The sequence below is a fragment of the Ostrea edulis genome, chromosome 1, assembly GCF_947568905.1.
Source record: "Ostrea edulis chromosome 1, xbOstEdul1.1, whole genome shotgun sequence".
NCBI lineage: Eukaryota > Metazoa > Mollusca > Bivalvia > Ostreida > Ostreidae > Ostrea > Ostrea edulis.
Window position 1 is genome coordinate 41062152 of NC_079164.1, and position 23367 is coordinate 41085518.

At 34.7% G+C, this 23367-nt stretch overlaps 1 protein-coding gene across 1 annotated transcript in view; it reads right to left on the reverse strand.

Moving 5' to 3' along the window:
- LOC125656923 (uncharacterized) overlaps positions 1-23367 on the reverse strand; it is an 81584-nt gene that overhangs the window by 13532 nt on the left and 44685 nt on the right. The window contains exons 18-31 of the mRNA XM_048887572.2: positions 21785-22086; positions 16033-16498; positions 15064-15151; positions 14824-14974; positions 13901-14142; positions 13533-13695; positions 12793-12917; positions 12237-12411; positions 11196-11330; positions 11000-11073; positions 8673-8787; positions 7905-8093; positions 4480-4668; positions 1002-1028 (exon numbers count right to left, since the gene is read on the reverse strand). Of these exons, the coding sequence (XP_048743529.2) occupies positions 1002-1028; positions 4480-4668; positions 7905-8093; positions 8673-8787; positions 11000-11073; positions 11196-11330; positions 12237-12411; positions 12793-12917; positions 13533-13695; positions 13901-14142; positions 14824-14974; positions 15064-15151; positions 16033-16498; positions 21785-22086 (2441 nt within the window). The remainder of the gene's footprint in view (positions 1-1001; positions 1029-4479; positions 4669-7904; positions 8094-8672; positions 8788-10999; positions 11074-11195; positions 11331-12236; positions 12412-12792; positions 12918-13532; positions 13696-13900; positions 14143-14823; positions 14975-15063; positions 15152-16032; positions 16499-21784; positions 22087-23367) is intronic.

Here is a 23367-nt window from a genome sequence, read left to right on the forward strand (position 1 = left end):
ATTGGAAAAGACGATGCAGAGCACAAATTATTACAATACATTAAAACTGTTGGTAATTAACAGAGGGTTTCGACACAATCTGAGCAAACTAATATATCACTCTATATGCTATATATACCAGTTTGCTCTGATTGTGTCAAATTAAACTTTGAGTAATTAACATACATTGTACACATAAACAGTAATAGTATTATATTAATTCCTTTTATGTACATTTAAATGGTTTGTCTAGCTCAAGTTCCATTACAATTTGTTTTCATCACCCAATATATCTAGTCAATTAAGTGTTTGGACAATATAGAGCTGGGTGAAAACAATTCCATCAATTCATCAGATTAGCAAAGATTCATGTGTTTCTATATACACGAGAAATTATGTGACATCATGTGTCCTCTGTCTAGTATATGTGATTTTATGAATTATTAATGAAGTGCACATCATAATTAATTAATTAGAACAAAGAAAATAATTTGGCTAGGTGTAATTTGCAATCTAATTAAAATTAGATCCTATGATCCTTTCATCTACTATCGCTACACATAGGATCTAACAACTCCGCGTTAGGGGTTACTTCAGATTGGGTGCAATAAATCTATTATAATAACTTGAATTAATAGAAAATAAACATAAAGTCATATCAAACCGACAAACACTGCATGGTATTAGAAAAATGACTTGGACGTTTGTACCGCAAACTGGTACGAATCGTCCTGGGGCCGAACCGTCTAAGGGTGAAACGTTACGTATCTTCCCAAAAACCTGGATCCACCTCTACAAGCCTCAAAAAATAGCTTGAGCCATCACACTATTATTCGTGAATTGATGTTACGTCTCGTGTTTTTTGTCAACCTCAGTTATAACCTGACCTGATAGATAATGAATTGCAACAGCTGCGATGAAGACTTTTTCTCACTCAGCAATTTACGCACAGTACACAAAACCACGTCGTAATTTTCTTGGTCTGGCCTAGTGTTCCTTTTATGAAGTAATCTTATATTTACCTTTGGGCCTTTATCTGTGTAAGTAGTCTGAAATATAACATAAATTATAACAAAAAGAATATACATAAACTGTTATTTATCTCCGAAATAACGCTTTCCGTTGTAAGCAAACAACTTTAAATTATATTTACCATTCTCGAATTTGTCCTTGCAAGTGTTTGAAGGTGTGTTTGTAACAATGCTCCTGATTGGACAAACGCGCTCCAATACCCTATGCGTAAAGCAAACACACCTCCTTGGATTATACCGCCGGAGGATCCAAAAAGTTTTTAAATCTCCGCTAAAAGAGAGGGGGAGGGGGTGTAAGTCGCAAATGGAGGGAGGTTGCAATCCCTCTGTATTGAATATTTGTGTATCACTGTTGTCAATCTGTTAATCATTTTCTTTTCTGATTTTAATGAGATGAATCATAGGGGCTCGTCCATCTTCACAAGTCAAGGCCAAGGGTTATTAATTCGTTACCTCACGAATTAATAAACCTTGACTTGTGAAGATGAGGCTCGTGACGAATTCACCCTCTCTATTCTATATTTATACATAGAATAGACGATGTCAAATTTTAATAAGACAAAAATTTTGTGACGAGCCCCTGTGCATGCATGGTTATATTTGATTTAGAGCAAAATTTAAATGATTAATTAAGTTCTCCAATTCTAGTACAATTCAGTAGAATACAGGGCCATTAACTCTTCCTGTCAGGACCCTTAAGAATAGTTACAGTTTAACTAAATATTGTGATGGCAAGCATCATAAAAGAGCCCCACTTTGTGGCATTGCCAAGTTCAAGGTCAAGCTCTTTCAAATAGGTCAACACACTTGATCTGTAAATCACTTTATTTGCAAGTTCATTTATTCATTTTTAACTTGATAAGCTGCAAGGATAGCCAAAAAAAGTCCAGAAAAGCATTTTCATGAACAGACACATGTACATACTCACATACGCAGGTCACAATAGGACCCCACCTCTTGAAAGGGCTCTAAATAATATGGAAGTAGTGGTTGTTTGTTTTTTTTCACTCCATGACCCTGGAGTCAGGGCAGGTTCACAATAGGAGTTTGAGGATTTATAATCACAAGTGTTCCAAACCATTATTGGAACTCATGAACAAGGTGACTTTCCAGTCTTTATCTGTGTATGAACAAGGCGACTTTCCAGTCTTTATCTGTGTATGAACAAGGCGACTTTCCAGTCTTTAACTGGTATGAACAGACTTGTATGAATAAGGTGACTTTCCAGTCTTTATCTGTGTATGAACAGACTTGTATGAACAAGGTGACTTTCCAGTCTTTATCTGTGTATGAACAGACTTGTATGAACAAGGTGACTTTCCAGTCTTTATCTGAATATGAACAAGGCGACTTTCCAGTCTTTATCTGTGTATGAACAAGGTGACTTTCCAGTCTATCTGTGTATGAACAAGGTGACTTTCCAGTCTTTATCTGTGTATGAACAAGGTGACTTTCCAGTCTTTATCTGTGTATGAAAAGACAGACTTGTATGAACAAGGTGAGCATTAGAAAGTACTTGAGATGAAATGTACCATTTCTACACACTTAAAAAAATGATAATGTTTTCTCTTTTCTGTTTCCCATTTAATAACTGAAGTTCAAAGGACAAGGTACGGTTTTAGCCAAATTCTGCCCGGCGTTTATGGAGGAAAATTATTTTGCGTTGCAGATATTTTCCTGTCAAATTCCTAAAAGAGTAACTTATAGTAACTCTCAAAAGCATATGGAAATCAACTCATCTACGCGCATGCGTAGTACATAATCAAATAAAGTAAGGGCTTTCAGGCTATTTGTGGTGTTTTCATGGTTTTTGTATTGATAAACTTGTGAAATTGAACACCTCTTCCCTCGTCGCCCGGAATAATTTTTATATGGATTAAAAATTTACTAAATAACTTACAATTCCTCTTAGTTTCATCCCGGGCGACGATGGAAGAGGAGTTAAAATATCAGTTGAAAGATGCTAACAAATTCGCCATCGTGACGCAATTTGCGTTGATCGTGGCGGTTGAAGAGGAAACGAGAATCATTTGAGTAGTAAATATATTTTCAAATAATATATGCTCATATAGTTATTTATTTAAACACATTGACATTTAATAAAATCATAATAATAATAGAAAATCCGGATAAATTTAAGCCTATCTTACAGACCGGATGCCATTTTTGTTGTTATGACTATAGTGTAAACAGAACGGTATATAAATAGCACCAACCGACGATTCGTGAGAATTCATGTTACATACCAGGCAAGCTACATTTAAATAGTTTATATAACGATGGACGATTCTTTTAATAAATAATATATTCCTTGAAGATTCAAGCATTATTTTTTACCATTCATTTGATTAAATGGGAAACGGCATGTAACAGCAGACGACAATATCCACCTAGGTACGTACGTACATCAGTGACGTATTTAGCGCGAGTGTAACATTTTATATTTTTCAAAGACAACAATTTATTTGTCAGAAAGTTTACGATGGTTATTCACAAATATAAAATTTTAAGCACACTATCTATAAATATACACCACCGCGGTGGCCGAGCGGTTAGAGCATTCGCCCCGCATGCGGAAGGCCCGGGGTTCGAATCCCGCCCGCGAACGACCGAAGTCGTTAAATCAGGTAGTGACATTGCTCGGCATCAAGTGTCAATGTCACGGGTCCTTGGAAATGACCTTAACACCGGATGATCGGTGTCACAATCTTTAGTGTTCTAGTATATCTGCAATAGTTACAAAACTATTTCGTTGTTTGGGGAACACTAATTCACTTTCATTTTTGAAAACACAATACAAAACCAAAAAAGTTTGTGTAGCTAAGATAGGGATTAATATACATTTCTTGCAAGGCACTTTTTACTAAGGAATATATGTTACTCATTAAAATTATTTTTAAATTGAGGTGCCTGAAAGATAATTTGCTCCATATGTAAGTTTAGAAAACAATGAACACAGAATCTTGGAGCTTATATACAGTAACCACTCAAAAAACATGTATAGCTGGAACACAAGGTGAATGTAAAAAACAATATATCAAATGCCATCGCAAATATACAGAAACATACATGTATGCAATAAAAATGTATAATACTGGCAAATCTAGAAAACAATGAAATAGCATGTAACAAAAAAATTGGTATAAATTGAAAGGAAAAATGAAATTCAAATCACAATACTCATGTACTGCAATAAAAAAAATCACACATACACAACAGTCTCTCCTTTGTAAAAATTTATCAGAGGATGTGTTCATCAGTCAATTTCTGAAGATGGTAAATATTTTTACAGAACAAAGTCTGCCTCATCACATACGTTATCTGCCAGTCTCTTCTCCTCCATGTAAAGTAAAACTTCACCTCATTAAATGTTGAATAAATCATCTGGCAATCTCTTCTCCTCCATGTAAAGTAAAACTTCACCTCATTAAATGTTGAATAAATCGTCTGGCAGTCTCTTCTCGTCCACTCCCTCTTCATCCAGATATACTTTGTACTTTAATTTCTTCTCATCTATGACATCTTCATTTGTGTCCTCAGGGGACGTTTTCGTTTTCGATTTTTTTCTGTTGGAATTCGCACCAGAAAATGTCAGTGAATCCTTGTCAAACTTCAACATCATTGTGCCTGTGGTTCCATCAAAACGGTTCTTTACCACCTAAAGAACACCACAAAAATATGAAACCAGACCGACAAATTGTTTAAAATTTAGAATGAAGAGATTTTAAGGTATTGAGAAACATTTATGTTTCATAGTTTCAAAGACATGGATGCTAATTTGTCAGTTTTTCATAGGGATGTAAACCTGCCCACTTAAGGAGAATCGACACCCTGCACAACTCTTGTATTCCTGTAAGAGTGAGCTACCCCTCTGATTCAAAAATTATGTCTACTTATAAAATACATGGATAGTCCAGCGGTAATATCAGTAGATTAGTAGAAGTAGACAGTCTTGTCTTCCATGTGAAAGGTTCAAATCCCACTAGAACCTTTTACTGTGTACATCAGTACTACACACACACACACACATATATATATATATACATATACATTGTACACTGTATGTGAATCTAAGTATCTTCTTATACCTCAAAAACAAGCCTTGGTACTCTATTTATAAAGGATTGCATTGCCTCTTCATGACATAAATGAGAGTCTAAACAAGAGTCTATTTCCAGAAGGAATACCATGCTAGTTTATCCACAGGAACTGGTAATTTTGTCTGTAATATTAATTATAGGGGTCTATAACATACAACCCCCTAATAAAAAACACCAGTAATGAAACAAATTTTTACTCAAAACTTTGATTCAAAATAGCTCTAAAATTCTGCTTTTATCGTCATCCACCCCAAAGTTCTTTCTGATCCAGTAATTTCAATATTTATGTCATTGATCCACCATAAATATAATACCGTACTTTGCCGAATATAATATGCAGTGGTGTTTAATACGCACCCCCCACTTTGAGCCTAAAAGTTGGTGAAAAAACGCACTTCGGGTGTATAATACGCAGCAAAAATTTTGACCAAGCGGTAATCTTTATTTTATACTTAGTGTTAATTTTCACTTAATATTTTTGCAGAAATAATGAATTCTAAACAACGCACAATAATTTGCAAACTTTTTGAGATGAGGTCTACATCGCGGTAATCTTCAATGAGAATCTTCAGGGAAATATCAACCCGGACAAACCTGTTCATTTCAGCAAAACACGAGATTTTGTAGCATTAAAGTTTTAACTGACTCGATATTTCCTTTGTTGAAACTTAAAATCAATCAAATAGCCGATGTTATAAAAATAAAATTAAACAATTAAACTATCGCTTATTTTACTGTAATCAACACACCATGGTAGGTACAAAGATGCAAATTATCAACTCCTCGTTAACTACGATGACTATTAAAATGTGTGAAAAAAAATTTTGTTAGGTACAATGTATTTCTTTACCTGGAGGGGGTATCTAACAAAAGCACAGTGTACACAACAATGGCTTCGTAAAACACACGCTCTGGGCACCCTCTCGGTAATTATTTCTTTTACGCAAGAATAGTTATTTCAAAGATTCAAATTAGTATTTCATTAAAAATTAGGCCTATTCATAAAACTTACAGTAAACCAACTTTTAGCAAGTGACAAAATTATTTTCCAACAATTTTAGCACGTGACAAGGCATTATTGTGTACACATGCTTTCAATAATGGCGGCATGCGATGTAATGAATAGTCAGATCCAATGCCATTTGATTGGCTGTTTGTTTCATGATAATTGAATTATTTAGATATTGTAAGTATATATATCACATTTTCTGCAATTTTACGTTTCTGTAGTAATTTTCTTGAGGTCGAATTTTCTAGTTAATAAATAGGTGAACGTGAAAAGGCGTACAGTATCCGAAGCCTTGGTCTTTGAGTGAAATATTACATACTTAATCGCCGAGTTTCATCTGGAAAAAAAGGTCAAAAAACCTATTGTGGTACATGTATATAATACGCACCCCTTTCTGGCACAAAAATATTCTCTAAAAAAAGTGTGTATTATATTCGGCAAAATACGGTACTCATCGACACGTCTAATTCTCAGTATTCAATAATTTTCCTGACCATTTTTTGGCTCATTCACTTGTTTATCCTTGTGTTTTTTAATAGGGGGTGGTATAGTATAGACCCGTACTATCATTATTACAGACAAAATTACAGGTTCCTGTGGTTTATCGATCACCCTTAAAATACGTCAGACTCCAATAATGCCAAGCAACAGATACACACCATACCGTGTTACATTATTGTGTTACTCGTTAACTTAATAAAACAAACTCTTGCAAAATACCAACCTGTATGTACTTCTTGGTGGCCGAGGTGGACAGCCTCCTGGTCTGTAGAATGAGGACATTGTCGGCCTCTTGTGTGGCCTTGGCACTTCCATAAATAGACGTGATGGTGATTTCTTGGTCAATGTTCTCCTGAAAATTAATACAGTAAAAAGAACTTATAGTGAAGTGCTGGGGACAAACAATTTTGATGCGGTATAAATGAAATTCATTATATCCAACGAGTTCATAATATGTTTTAAATCTACAGGGAATGAAAATTACTTCGCTGCAAGTGTTAATTCATTATAAGTGTGTGTTTGCTTGTATAAGTGTTCTACTGGAAGTGTTCATTCATTATAATTGTGATTGCTGTAATCATGTTTTACTGTAAGTGTTAATTCATTATAAGTGTGTTCACTGTAACTGTGTTTTACTGTAAGTGTTAATTCATTATAAGTGTGTTCACTGTAACTGTGTTTTACTGTAAGTGTTAATTCATTATAAGTGTGTTCACTGTAAGTGTTAATTCATTATAAGTGTGTTCACTGTAACTGTTTTACTGTAAGTGTTAATTCATTATAAGTGTGTTCACTGTAACCATGTTTTACTGTAAGTGTTAATTCATTATAAGTGTGTTCACTGTAACTGTGTTTTACTGTAAGTGTTAATTCATTATAAGTGTGTTCACTGTAACTGTGTTTTACTGTAAGTGTTAATTCATTATAAGTGTGTTCACTGTAAGTGTTAATTCATTATAAGTGTGTTCACTGTAACTGTGTTTTACTGTAAGTATTAATTCATTATAAGTGTATTCACTGTAACTGTGTTTTACTGCAAGTGTTAATTCATTATAAGTGTGTTCACTGTAACCGTGTTTTACTGTAAGTGTGTATATCTTGCATGTATACTGTTGATAAATATACAATGACTCTCATCTCCAAAACTTAATACAAAATGCAAAAAAGAAAAGGAAATCCATGTTGAATAGAGCCATGCAATTTTGAAATCTATACAGATCTCCTACAAAATGGACTGGTCATCAGATAATGCATTTCCTTGAGTGAATTCAATACAAGCCTGACCTTCCTTGGGTGTATCACGAGAGTCACGTGACAGTTGAAATCTGTGGCAAACTTTCTTAACTCTCCGATGACAAAATCTTGAACATCGAACTTGTTAAAATTGTTGTCGTAGCCTGAACCAATCATGAACTGCAGATTATCCAGAATTACATGTTGTACATCATTTGCATACACAGCTCTGATCAAAGTCTGTTAAAAAAAAAAAGGTGCACGATGTCATAGAAAATATATCCAATGTAGCTACCCTTATTTTTAAGATGAAATATAATGTGTGTGTTCTTTTAAGAAATAAATTCTATTTTTGAAAATATACAAGGGTATGAACTGCAATGCTTCACGCCCGCTTTACTTAATGCAGAATATAAGCGCTTCAAGGAAGTGTTGCAGTTCCACACCCTCATGTAGAGATATTTTGAAAATGAAATTTATTTTTTATGTCTACATTATAATTTCATTTCTGTCAGAACTCCCAGCCCTTAACACAGGAGAAGGCCTATACAGGCGTTGCCTGCTGCCTAATCCTTATTATGTTATTCATAATAAAATACTGTTTAAATCAAAACAAACACAACGCGAGGTACAAGCTATACAAATGCCAGACCTGCTACAAACTGATGAGCCATTCTACGTGTAATTCCACTAGTCATGATAGAATGAAAATCTGATGTCATCAGGCACTACACCACACCCCCCATTAATGATACTTCCATACATGTACATGACAAAACAGAACCATTTTATATTTGAACTTGTAACAAAAATATGTACCTCTTTCACAATATCAAAACTTTCCTGTCCATGAAATGTCATAAAATACAATGGCAGTTCTTTAAAGCGATTGGCCCAGACTTCATAATCCTCAAGGGAGTCCTCAAATGACTTACTGGAAGAGCAATATTGTACTTGGTCAAAAGTAGAATAATACAATAAGTCTATTTTAGTTACAAGCAACAACACAGACAATATGCACAGTGCATGTAAACCAATGGTACAGTATATTAATTGTTAAGACTTAATTATGGTACACACAAGTTAATCTAATTAAAACCAGCTCCTTGATCCACTCCTTTTTTTATAGCAACAATATATGGAAAGGGGTGGATCAAGGGGCTGATTTATAAATCAAAGTTTGATACAAAAGTATACATGTACTAAGAAAATCTTTGCAGCATGTATTTAAGAGATAACCACTTCACAGGGACATGAAGTTAGGCAGTCATGTGATCAATTTATATAAAGCCATAATGCATACATTATAAATCAAGTTTATGTCTTTGTAACAGGAATTTGAGTCAGATGTAAATGTTTTATTTTAATCAATGGAACATACATAAAATGAAAGTTACAAGACATTGCCTGCAGGAGACAGGTACAAATCAGTTCTGACTCTGGCTGCAGCCAGCACACTTAATGTCCATCTCCTTCTTCTTTTGTATAATGAGTTAATTTTCTACACTCGTTTACTGGAGATTAGTGATCTTTACATGATATATATTAAAGATGTACCTGTATCTAACATATCATATAATTATCCCGAGTCACGCCTTAGGAACGAATATTATGTTTACAATTATCGCAATTCACCTTTGAATTAGAACGCTTTACCCGATATAGTATTGCGTTGTGTGACGACACAATTGAATGAGACGATTGAACAATCTGAATGACATGTTTGATGTAATACAACAAGAGTTTTCATTGGCCGATTACAGCCCGCCCACTTTCTTGAGCAGATTCAGTGTACATAGTTCTCTGAAAAGATCCACCTCTTTTAAAGACCTTCGATTTACGGGTCACAAAAAGCTGCGGACGGTTGAGGCCTGAAATCGGTGTATTCTTGTGTTGCTGTCTCATAAACTCAATATAAAAAAATCTTAACATATTTTCCTACTATATACTTGCGTCCAAACATACCTTCAAATATTCATTAAAGCCACACACCACCCAAAAACTCGCAGCTTCAAATGATTTCGTTTGTTGACGTAGCCATGTTAGGTAGCCGGTCAATTCGAACTCTTGCTATTGGTATCTATTCATAAAATCGGTTGTAAGTTATGTATTCGCTCTTCATTTATTATCAACACTAATAATTAATAGAAATTAAAACATTTTTGTACCAGTTTTTGTAAAGGTAAAATAAGCTCTAGATGAACGAAAATGCTACATAAGGACATTATGCATTAGATGGAGACCGCGCGCGACCGGTCGGTGCGGCCGCTCATGACTAATGAAAGCCGCACTGCCGTGAGTTTAGCTATTTGAATAATTATCATTTAATAGACTGGGGTGGTATATTATTTAAACAATTTAGATAAAATATTTGTTGAGTATTAGTACACATCTAGACGCTATTGTGCCAACATGGAAATGAACCGGGATTCGAATTGACAGGCTACCTAACATGGCTACGTCTACAAACGAAATCATCAAGAGCTGTGATCGAGTTTTTGGGTCGTATGGGGCTTTAATAAATATTTGAAGGTATGTTTGGACACAAGTATAGTAGGAAAATATGTTAGGAATTTTTTTATATTAAATTTATGAGACAACAACACAAGAATACAACTTTTTCTCTTTCTTCCTTTGAAGTTTTTTTTCCATCTAGCATCTGGCCGTCATGTTTTCAAATGCTGACTACTCCCGTAGAAGGGAATTTGGGCAGACTTATACATATGGACCAATGAGAGTTTCTGTTGCATTTCGCAATTGTATTACAAACAGATTCAATTGTGTCGTCACACAATGCAATACTAAATCGGCCAAAGCGTTCTAATTCAAAAGTGAATTGCGATAAAATGTCGAGTGCCTGTGGATGCACACCATTGATGCAAAATTAAAATCAGATGTACTTCCTCTGTTCTTTAAAAATTCTTCATATGTTTGGTTAGCTCAATTAAGGTAATAGACTGGCAACCTAGAGATCGGTGGTGGATCTGTTAAATGTTGGGGGATGGGGGGCTCCAGGGTTTTGAGGTTTTCTTGATTACTTTTATGGGTTAACTACATTATGCCCCCTGTTGACAAGGGAAATATTTTTAAAAAATTGTATAAGCAAGCAAACTAAATGTTTCTATTAGAATTCTTAGAGCACTCACACTGCAAATTGTTTTAACAGCATCTTTGCCATACGAATGTTGTTAATCTCAAAACTCCCCCATAAGGTATTCACCTGGAAATGTAAGTACATTGAAGATTCAACACAGCAAATTAGGTACAAAAGCCAAGTCTGAATGTTCATTGTATTCTATAATGAAATATGTTAGACATTATTGAGTACTGCTAAATACTAACTCCTTGCATACAGAGATCCAGCGAGTATTCCCCGAGGAATGTTGTTTTTCCGCAGCCCGTGGAACCAGTGAACAGAGTGAGTTCTCCAGGTCGCAATCCACGCAATAGATGATTCATCTGCGCAAACCGCTTCCACTAGGAACAAGAATACAAATGCTAATGTCAAGTCATTCAAACATTTACATGTAATACACTGACAAAATTTAACGCAGTATTAAGTGTTCCCCGGAAGACATGTGTCGCCTGCTAGTTCATTCTATATGTAATATATCACGTATAATGTTGAAAAAGTAAATTATTGAAATGGTTTTTGTCACTAAACAGGAAGTTGATAAGCGACAGATTCGAAAATGTCTTACACAATACAGTTGGCCACAGTGATGCTCTGTGCCAAATATCAGGGAGTTGCCCCATGTGGTTCTTGAGAAAACTGTGACAAAAGTTTTTGTGACAACGACGCCAGACGACGACGCAAGACGACGGATAGTGATCCCTATATGTCGCCACTGCGTAACGCAGGCGACACAATAATGCTACATCTTAATGTACATGTGTGTCACAAGTTTCCCGGGTAGGGCAAATTAAATCACTGGAAGGGATCGATCGATTCAATTCCTGCAAGGGAAATGTATCTTGAAAAGATAGGGAAGATAATTTCATCAAGTCAAAAAATTACTTGGGGAAAATTTATCTAAACAAGAAAAGGACTTGTCATTGTTAAGACATGTTCCAATAAGTATCATATGAAAAAAAACCCACTTGACCTAAGGATAGAAACGTACGTACAACTTCATAGTTGAATAAACTTGTAATATCACTTTGAATGCCCTTTTTGATTCGGATGAATCTGATCTTTCCAAAATTGAATTAACTTAGGCACTTCTCTAAAGATTAAAAAGAAATTATTCAAATACATGTATACAGATGAAAAATGTGTCATGTGACTGTCTCTTGCCTAATTTCTACAATCATTTTATAAAATTATGATAATGAAAATGTGAAATCGACAAAAATATCAAATGTATCAAAGAAGCTCCTCACCTTGACCCCTGTGACCTGTTCCAAGTTAGAAAACTCAGCATACACGTCGTTTGTCAGGCTTTCAAATCCAACAATGTTGTCAAGGTCAACAGGAACACACTCTCGGAGAATTTCCTTCAGTTTCTTCTTCTTTTGTAGAGCATTCAGTGGCCCAGACACTTTGACAATCTCCGGTCTTGTAATGTCAACAACAAAAATTCATACAGGTATGTGTTAAAAATATTCCAATATTCTCTCTCTCACTCTCTCTCTCTGTTTCTCTCATAAAAATATATAAAACAAAACATTATGTGGGAATATGACAAATTAAAATAATCTTTATACACATTATTAAGAAAATCTGAATGTATACACATATTGCTGCAATAATGTAACCTTCTCTCTCTCTCTGATTCTTTTTATTTAACAACATTTTATTTGTTATTGAATACAATTGAGCAGCAGGATAAACCTATATTAGCCCTCTTTTTATCTGCAAATTTTTTTAAGAGGGCTACATTATTGCAGCTAATCCATGTATGATTACTTGCTAATGTGTTATGCTGTTTGCTGTTACCTGACAATAGAACATCTGTTTTTGCCAGCAAGTTTCTTGGCAAACAATCTCGATGTGGCCCGTGTACTGTCATTGGCTCCAAGCCAGATGATGATTTTCTTTACATGTTCCAAGGAATGCAAGCACTACAAATTAATTATGATACCTTTAAAAGCATCAAATCATGTGTTAAATTGTTTTATCACAGTTTTAATGTATACTGAAATTACAATTTAAAAAAAAAAAAAATTCTGTGTTTGTGAAACACTAATGCTCCGGTATTGCCAAACTCCACGGTCAAGGAATTTTGGCATGAAAAGAAAGGTCTTGTCACAAGGAATACACACGTGAAAGTGAAAGCCCAAGCACTAACTGTTTGAAAAGTATGACCAAGGTTAAAGTTTTTCAAAAGTAGGTAAACCACAAGATAAATGTCACAAGGTAAAAAATTTTGGTACCAAAGGAAAAGTCTTGTTACAAGGAATACACATATGAAAGCCCTATCACCCTCCATTCAAAAGTTTTTTGTGGACAAACAGTCCAAAGAATCTATGTACATCATCTGATGTATTCATTAATAAACAATACGGTGTTCAATGAAATTTATTTTCTAATAAACTGAGATGTTCATATTTAGTGTGAATCATATATTAGGGGTCTTGTTTCAGTGCCAGGGGTGCTAAAAATACTGCCTAATTGTCTAAAAATAATTCTGTTAAAATACTAAAATACTTTAAAATATTGTATTCTTAAAAGTCAACCTCAAGAGGGAGCTCTGATCCCTTAGGGACAGCCAATCCTAGCATGTCTGTTTCCTGTGTGATTGCCATAGCATCGAACTCTGAGGAAGTAATCACAACATTCTCGTATTTCCTGTAGTCTTTCTTGTAGCCATGCCAACCAAACAGCTGCTGAAATCCTATCCTATAAACAAACATCAAATTACAAGCAATACAATATTCTGCCATTTTTCTGCTATAACACTTTGGACATGACTTTAGATAGTTTGTTGAATGATTTTCTTTTTTGAATCTGTATGTTGTTTTAAAAACACATACATGTAATTTCAAATTTTACACAAATGAAAATTTTATTTCTCATCTTTTAACACATAAATTACTCAACACACCTTGGTTCAAAGCTCTTAACAACATCAAACATCTGGCCCTCATCCTCTCCCTCCTCTTCCTCATTTGATTCCCTCCCTTTTGTGCTCTTCTCTGGACGTGTCGCTGTGTGCTGTAGATACATGGTCCTCATTCCCACCATTTGTTGAGCTGGATTTACATAAGGCAGATGCAGAATAGGAAGATTGTTGTCATCTGTTGTGTACAGGATGCCATGTCTGCAGAAAGTTTCCGGTTTCAATCCCTGCAACAACAAAATTAAAAATTTTACTTCTATTTTTCATTTACTGAGGAGCCATCATTGCTGGTGCGGGTCAATGTTTGAGGGTAACTAAAATTTTACTGGTTTGTGGGGGACATAATTCCCTGGGTAACTTCAACCCTAAAACCAATCCTTGCTAACTGATTAAATTGACACTCACAGGAAAATTGCATGGAAAACTGACAAAATTAAAGGTGGTTTCCATTGTGATGGATTTTTATTATAATTGAATGAGCAATTGTCATGTGACATTGCTTATACATGTATTTACATTATATATACGTTATAATATTAATTCAATTAACATGATTAGGGCTTTTTTGGAAATAAACAACTTAATCATCATCTACATGTATATAAAAGCAATAGTGGGACAAATAAATCTATGAACACCTAATGCAGTCAGGATAAAAAATTTAGCTTTGAAAAAGAAACTTAAAATAGTTTATCAGCGTTAGTGAGGATGTAAATTCGTGGGTTAGGTTGACCCACAAATCCACAAATATAGATCCCCCCTCCCCGAACAATGATGATGCCACAGCATAGCTGAGAAATTAGTGACACTGACATTAATAACAACTTGGATTTTATAATTTGAGATTTTTTTTAACATCATATATTCTACCTTTACACAGTCATTGATTAAAGTGTTTACTGAATCACCTGGCAATGATAAAGGTGAGTCATTGCTGTAAACTCTTCTTCATACATCGAAGTGATGGGAATTTTATTCTCCGTGTACTCTGATCCATTGTCAACGTATCGCTTCACTCTCTCTACTTCCTCTCCATCTTGAAAACACTGTATGGTTTTTCTGAAGACAGAACACATCTCAAACTAGAATGAGAACATGGCTAACAGAAAAACAAGCACTATGGAATTCTTTTTATGGTGATTACTTACTTGTTTTCTAACTTTGTATCAGCGAGGAATTTCTTTCTCAGACTGGACCACTCACCGTAGTGTTGACAAGTGGTGCATACAAATGAACCTAAATTAATAAATGTATATTTCTGTATCATTTATATGGCATTTCATCTTAATTTTCTTGAAACATTTTACCTTTGCATAAATTACAATAATTAATGAAAATACAAATACATTAAGTGAAATGTAACTTCTGACCAATTTAATAAATTATTCATCTAAAACAATCACCATGACATGTTCAATACATTAACATATACATGTATATAATTAATAAACTGGTAAAACATACACCTGTATTACAAATAATATACAAGTTAGCACGTGATCCTGCGTTATAATTAATACAAGTTTGTTATAATTCAAGTACAAGTCACTTACATACCTGTGTTATAATTAATATACAAGTCACTTACATACCTGTGTTATAATTAATACACATGTCACTTACATACCTGTGTTATAATTAATATACAAGTCACTTACATACCTGTGTTATAATTAATATACAAGTCACTTACATACCTGTGTTATAATTAATACACAAGTCACTTACATACCTGTGTTATAATTAATATACAAGTCACTTACATACCTGTGTTATAATTAATATACAAGTCACTTACATACCTGTGTTATAATTAATATACAAGTCACTTACATACCTGTGTTATAATTAATATACAAGTCACTTACATACCTGTGTTATAATTAATACACAAGTCACTTACATACCTGTGTTATAATTAATATACAAGTCACTTACATACCTGTGTTATAATTAATACACATGTCACTTACATACCTGTGTTATAATTAATATACAAGTCACTTACATACCTGTGTTATAATTAATATACAAGTCACTTACATACCTGTGTTATAATTAATATACAAGTCACTTACATACCTGTGTTATAATTAATATACAAGTCACTTACATACCTGTGTTATAATTAATATACAAGTTGTTTTTTCCAGATGGTGATTCTGTTTTGGCGGCATCACAGGATGTGATAAAGTGAGTGTGGCCCAACTCGACTGGTAACTTGTACTTCATTAGAAAGTTCCTTATCGTACTCCTCATACTAGTGCTTTTCTTCTTACTAAAGCCACTCTCTGGAGGGATGGTCTCCCCTCCTTTTTTATGTGGAACAGGGTCATCCTCTGTATCTTTCTCCTGAATAATTCCTGTTGCTTTGGTGTGAGGATCCACTGTGCAGTAGAATCTACTCATGTGCTGTGTACATTTCCTTTGGAGAAGAGACAGCCTGGAGTATGTCATACATGTTTGGGAGGACACCAAACGTTTTGTCTGCTGGGGGTAAATACTACCACACTGCAACTGCTGGATTAAAACAGCCTTGCCTAATTTTTTTGCAGATCTCCAATATCCCATGCTGGATGTGAGCTAGTCTGAAATACATGAAGTTTGGAAATTGTTATTACCTCTTCTAACAAGTAGGTAATCAAATATTCATGTTTAAAGTATTTCTTCCAATACACACTAATCATTCTGAAGGTCTATTCACAGGCTGTATCGTCCTTTAAAATATAAATCCTCATACGACAAAATACAAATTCACTGTACAAAATAAAAACTCAACAATAGTGTGTTTCATTGCCTTAAATTCCCTTTCATATTTATGTAAGTGTCCGCAACTCGGCCTCAATTCTAAATTTGTCACAGTATTCATCATTTGTCTAAAAAATCTCTTTAAGCTCAGAAATGGGGATTCATATGCTTTTAAAGTTATTCTGTCAGACTATTTTATCATACAATTTGCACAGGTTCATATGGCATGGACTTTGTAAGTATAAATTGGTAGCGTATAAGTTTTACATGTAACACCCCCCCTCTCCTTTCCCAATATTTGAAAATAAATTACCCATCTGTCAAACTGCAATTTTGTTTTAATTTTGAGACATTTATAACACTAATTAATACAACTGCTATGTTTCTGAACTTCATCTAAACTATTTCAAAAATTACATACATGTATGTCGATGGAATTCGGATAGAAAACACCGATTTTTGAAACAAATGTGATGGCGTTCAAAAACACATTAGTCTTATATATTAGTGTTAGAGTTTTTAAAATGTAACTTGACTAATGGCTATTTTACCATGACACCATGTTTTAAATATATATATATATATTTTTTAAAAAGGGGGGGGGGGGGCTATCAATGATTTGCTTATGTCCCGGTAATCTTGCACTTGTTCGCGAGACTAGTTCATTGACGCGCAAGAGTCACCAAAGTGCGATAACTCTGACGGGCTGGTAATAGGAAGTATTGAACCAATTTTTTTCATGAATACTTTGTTTCTGCATAGACATGCCATATTTCAAAATAACTTAAACTGGAGTTTGTAATTTTTGTGCAACATGTCTCTCTTCTGTATGCATTGTACTTATCAGCCCCCTCCTTATTTGAAACTTTATATGACAATTTCAATTTGTAAAAATTAAGCAGCAACTGCATTCACAAACACCCCTGTGTATCAAAAGTTACTGTACGGCAAATCTAAAACAACTAAAAAAAAAATTTTTTAAATGATTTTATCTTACCTAATGATATGTATAATATTTACATAGACATAGAATCTCTCCTATGAAGAAAGGCTACAATGTCTTAAGCTACCATCCCTATACTACATGGGGAAAAAAACGGGGTAATATCATTGAACGTCAGAAAGTACTCATTTGTCGTCAATGGAATAGTCTACCCGACTGTGTCGTGGTAGCTGCAATAATGTAGCCCTATCCAAATTTTTTTTTATTCTGACGTTTTCGGGATAGGGCTACAATTCCATAGGATCTCCGTAATGGTGCAAAATAATTTTATGAATAACCGATAATAAACTCTGTGTATTAGTCCCAAATGTTGTTCACACCAAAAGGAGTACCAACTTTGTGCTCAGGCATGTCTAAAAAAGGTGTTTTTCATTAAATATAATGTACAGCATGCAAAATTCTTCGTCTGCTCCGCCATGCTTGTTATCGCGAGATCTCGTAGGTGGATCTAATGAAAGCCTAAACATTCACAATCAGCGCGAAAATGTAGTTACTCGAGCCACCTCGACAAAGAAAGGAAAATCTTATTCTTGCAGAAAGAATTTACACTGTGTTGTTCGGTTTTTAACTTGATATTTAATTCAAACCTTTTCAATACCGACGAAATAGCTTTCGTCTCCATACTTGTCCATTGATGTAAATACTACCTTATATGGCATATGCAAATGACTTGACAATCGGAAGTTGAAACTTCAGTACATCAAACATGGCACACAAATATGAATCGAGGAATTGGAATTTATCGAAATTGTTGAAAACGGTAGAATAGAGCCTCACAAATCTAAAGTTGAAGGTTGTAAATTTATATATTGACTAAGAAACATAGAATATCATTTTATTTACGTAAAGAAAGTCAGGAAATGTTTAGAATGAGCGCAAATGTTGCGGGAGTGAATCACTCCCGCATTTGCACCATTACGGAGATCCTAAGGAGTTGTAGCCCTCTCCCAAAAAAAAAAAAAAAATCAGAGAGGGCTACATTATTGCAGCTAGTGTCGTGGATACGAGGGACATCTCGGACTCTATGATAGAGTCTATCGATTTTAAGACCAAGTTTGACAAGTGCTGGAAATATGAACAGTACCTGACCAGACCCACGCATGCGGTAATGTGTACAAGAAGATTCTAGCCTTTTTCTTATAGAAGAGGTATCCAGGTATAATAAACAGATAAAACTACTTATCTGCTTATAAAACTACTTAAAGTTAAACAAGATCGCTTTTGCACTAAAACATATATCTTAATTTATTGCATGAAATAGAAAAGTAAATTTAAGTCTTACACAGCAATGTACACGCTAAATATCTGCAAAATCTTTGCATTATTCAATCTTCATGATAGAATAAATAATAACTCGTAATCCGTTCCCCGCGTTTTTCACATAGGAAATGTCTCCAGGTCAATAAAATTAGAATTCGTACCAAACACATTTCCGATTTCCGGAATATTCTATCCACGTTACATTAAAAAAAACAAGAGGCCCATGGGCCACATCGCTCACCTGAGTCACCTTGGCCCATATCTGAAGACTTTCCATATATATTTGCATGTAAAACCTTAGTCACTATTATGGCCCAAACTACTCTTTGTAAACTTGAATCTACACTATGTCAGAAAGCTTTCATGTAAATGTCAACTTCTTTGGCCCAATGGTTCTTGAGAAGAAGATTTTTAAAGCTTTTTCCTATATTTGTATGTAAAATTTTGACCCCCCCCCCCCCCACTTGTGGCCCCATCCTAACCCAACCCCCCCCCCCACCCCCGGGGGGTCCATGATTTGAACAAACTTGAATCTGCACTATGTCAGAAAGTCTTCTTGTAAATATCAGCTTTTCTGACTCAGTGGTTATTGAGAAAAAGATTTTAAATATATATTTGTATGTAAAACTTTGATCCCCCTTGTGGCCCCATCCTACCCCCGGGGGCCATGATTTGAACACTTGAATCTGCACTATGTCAGAAAGTTTTCATGTAAAAATCAGCTTTTCTGACTCGGTGGTTCTTGAGAAGAAGATTTTTCCTATATATTTGTATGTAAAACTTTGATCCCCTATTGTGGCCCCATCCAACCCCCGGAGCCCATGATTTGAACAAACTTGAATCTGCATTATGTCAGGAAGCTTTCATGTAAAAATTAGCTTTTCTGGCTTAGTGGTTCTTGAGAAGGAGATTTTTAAAGTTTTTCCCTATATATTTGTGTGTAAAACGTTGATCCCCCCTTGTGGCCCCATCTTATCCCCGGGGGCCATGATTTGAACAAACTTGAATCTGCACTATGTCAGAAAGTTTTCTTGTAAATATCAGCTTTTCTGACTCAGTGGTTATTGAGAAAAAGATTTTAACTATATATTTGTATGTAAAATTTTTATCCCCCTTGTGGCCCCATCCTACCCCCGGGGGCCATGATTTGAACAAACTTGAATCTGCACTATGTCAGAAAGTTTTCATGTAAAAATCAGCTTTTCTGACTTAGTGGTTCTTGAGAAGAAGATTTTTCCTATATATGTGTATGTAAAACTTTGATCCTTTATTGTGGCCCCATCCAACCCCCGGAGCCCATGATTTGAACAAACTTGAATCTGCATTATGTCAGGAAGCTTTCATGTAAAAATCAGCTTTTCTGGCTCAGTGGTTCTTGAGAAGGAGATTTTTAAAGGTTTTCCCTATATATTTGTATGTAAAATTTTGACCCCCCACCCCCCTTGTGGCCCCATCCTACCCCCGGGGCCATGATTTGAACAAACTTGAATCTGCACTATGTCAGAAAGTTTTCATGTAAAAATCAGCTTTTCTGGTTCAGTGGTTCTTGAGAAGAAGATTTTTCCTATATATTTGTATGTAAAACTTTGATCCCCTATTGTGGTCCCATCCTACCACCGGGGGCCATGATTTGAACAAACTTGAATCTGCAATATGTCAGGAAGCTCTCAGGTAAATTTCAGCTCTTCTGGCCCAGTGGTTCTTGAGAAGATTTTTAAATGCCCCCACCCTATTTTTGCATTTATCTCCCCTTTGAAAGGGACATGGCCCTTCATTTGAACAAACTTGAAAGCCCTTCACCCAAGGATGCTTTTGGATATGTTTGGTTGAAATTGGCCCAGTGGTTCTGGAGAAGAAGTCGAAAATGTGAAAAGTTTAACAGACATACGGACGACAAAAAGCGATCAGAAAAGCTCACTTCGGTTCAGGTGAGCTAAAAATTACAAATGCCTAAAATCATAATATTTCAACTTTCCATTTTTTTGTATACTTTAATCTTTCGTAAACATGTAACATTTAAATTCCTCCATGCAGTTAATAGAGAAACACGTTTTTTACAACATAACGAGTATAACAACAGCCTAAGACTTATCTTTCTGAAAGTTAAGATACTTGCCATAAATAAGATCTTATGATCTATCTTATAGAAAGATCTATCAGATAGAAAGATTCCCATATTGATTTAAAATCCATTCATAAACTTTCATTTTTTGAAATGCTCACATAAGACATGAAAACTTATGGTGGTTTGTATTCATTGACTGTTATATGTTCTTACTAGTTTCTAACAAGTATTTAGCTATTTTTAAAATCAAGAAAGTCTCATCTCTTTGAGAATTAACACTTACCTACTCACCAGAAAGTACAAAGGTGTTTTGTATATATATGAATAAAAAATATTTTTTATTATCCCTCTAAAGCTGGATTTTGGCTTTGTATAGCTACATACTTTATATATGTTGCCAATGTCAGACAACCTTCAGAATATCAATGTGTCACATATGTATCTCTATTTTATGCTCATGAGAAATGAGTGGGAAAATAATATTGGTTTACAATTTATTAGTCTTATAAGCACTTGCACAATAACATTGTTATAGTAATAGTATAGCACAATTTATGCACATAAAATTCTCCTAACTGTTCAGATTAGATTAATAAAACTCAGTACGTCAGAATTAAAGTGTTACACAAATTTAAGCACAAAAAATATTCAACGTATCCCACTTTTGATGATGTTCAGTGATTTCACGCAAAGTTCTCACAGCATTCAGAGTCCAGTTCTAAATCCCATCAAGACACAAAAATTGCTGTCAAATATCAAACAAGTACTGCAAACACAGATCACTCTAACTTGCCCTTGAGAAACTACACTGGGCAGCAACTTGTGCCTGGTGATACTTATAGGGTTGCATCCTCTCGTTCTGGAAGTTTGCCGTGGTTGTCACGAAGTTAGGGGGATCGCAGTTGGTATCCAGGGCGTGCATGATTTCCCAGGCATGAACCTGCACCTGTAGCCAGCTGCGGACGTAGTATTGTTTGTAGAAGTACTTCACAGTTTGGACCACGGTCTTGCATCCCATGTAGTGAAGAGCTTGTCCTTTTCGGCCTAGCTGGAGAGACCTTTCAACCTGACGTTGATGTCTCTGAATCAACTTATCTGAAAAGCAAAAACAGAAATTGCATTAATCACATTTAAGTATCCTGTGTCTTGCATTAGAATGTTATGAAAGTACATTACACATATCATGTATATTGTTCATAGGGGTTGATTGAACTAAACATCGGTACAAGACATCTAACAATGCATTGTATCAGTATAACTTGCAGATCATATCCGTTATTTATGAAACCCTATTAAAGCATACTAAGCAATTAATTTAATACAGTTCTGTAGCAATTTCTTTATCTATATTCACAATTGATTGGGGGAGGGGGTTGAGTTGTAATCTTAAAATAACAAATAATAGATATATATGTATACCATATTCTCAAATTCCCAATTATCCCTCAAATTAAGATATGGCTACAATTAAGCAACGGTAATAATTATTTTTGTTCCTCAGTTGTAAAATATTTCATATTATAAGATTTTTGAGACAAATGTACAAATGATGTTCAAGTACAAGTAATCCTCGGAATATTTTTTTGATAAAATGATATACAACTGTACATGTCGAATTGCACTGTATTTAATATTAGAAAATGATAGGAATTGGGGTTGGGTGTAAAGAATCCCATGTTTCTTATATAAGGTTAATTATACCTTGTATCATTTAGCATGTTCAATAAAAGCATACCTAACAGAGCAATCTCTTGCCTGGCTCTTTCATGGTATCTAAGTTGTTTCAGCAGACTGAGGGCAATATTAATAACTTCCATTTTGGTTCGAGAGGACAGATGTGAAGCAAAGTTCAGTTTTGATGCAACTTTAAAAAACACCCCTCTTATATAGGTACTGTGTTTATTTGGAGTTACTCATGGACTCTCATCAAACGAACTTTTGAGGCCAAAATTGGGTGATTAGCCTACTGAGATCAAAGGAGGACTCCCCTGTGTAAACACAGTTCTAGAGTCCACAGCTTGATTGTTTAATTACAGACCTAAATGAGTGCATTAATGTAACTTGTTTGTTAGGTACCCGAAATTTAATGATGGTCAATTTCATACTATTATGTTTGAGCAATTTTAACACACTAAAGAAAACACATTAAATTCTTTAATGTGGAGATATACTTAGTTATTTTTATAAGTGTTAAAAAATATAGCTTCTGTGGGGGTTTTTTTTATATAATTGAATTTAATACTTTAGTTATTTTTATAAGTGTTAAAAATATAGCTTCTGGTTTTTTTTTTTATACAATTGAATTTAGAGTTTTCACTGTATGTTATTTTGTCATCCATGTGCAATTTCAACACATTAAAGGATCCAACGAAGAGA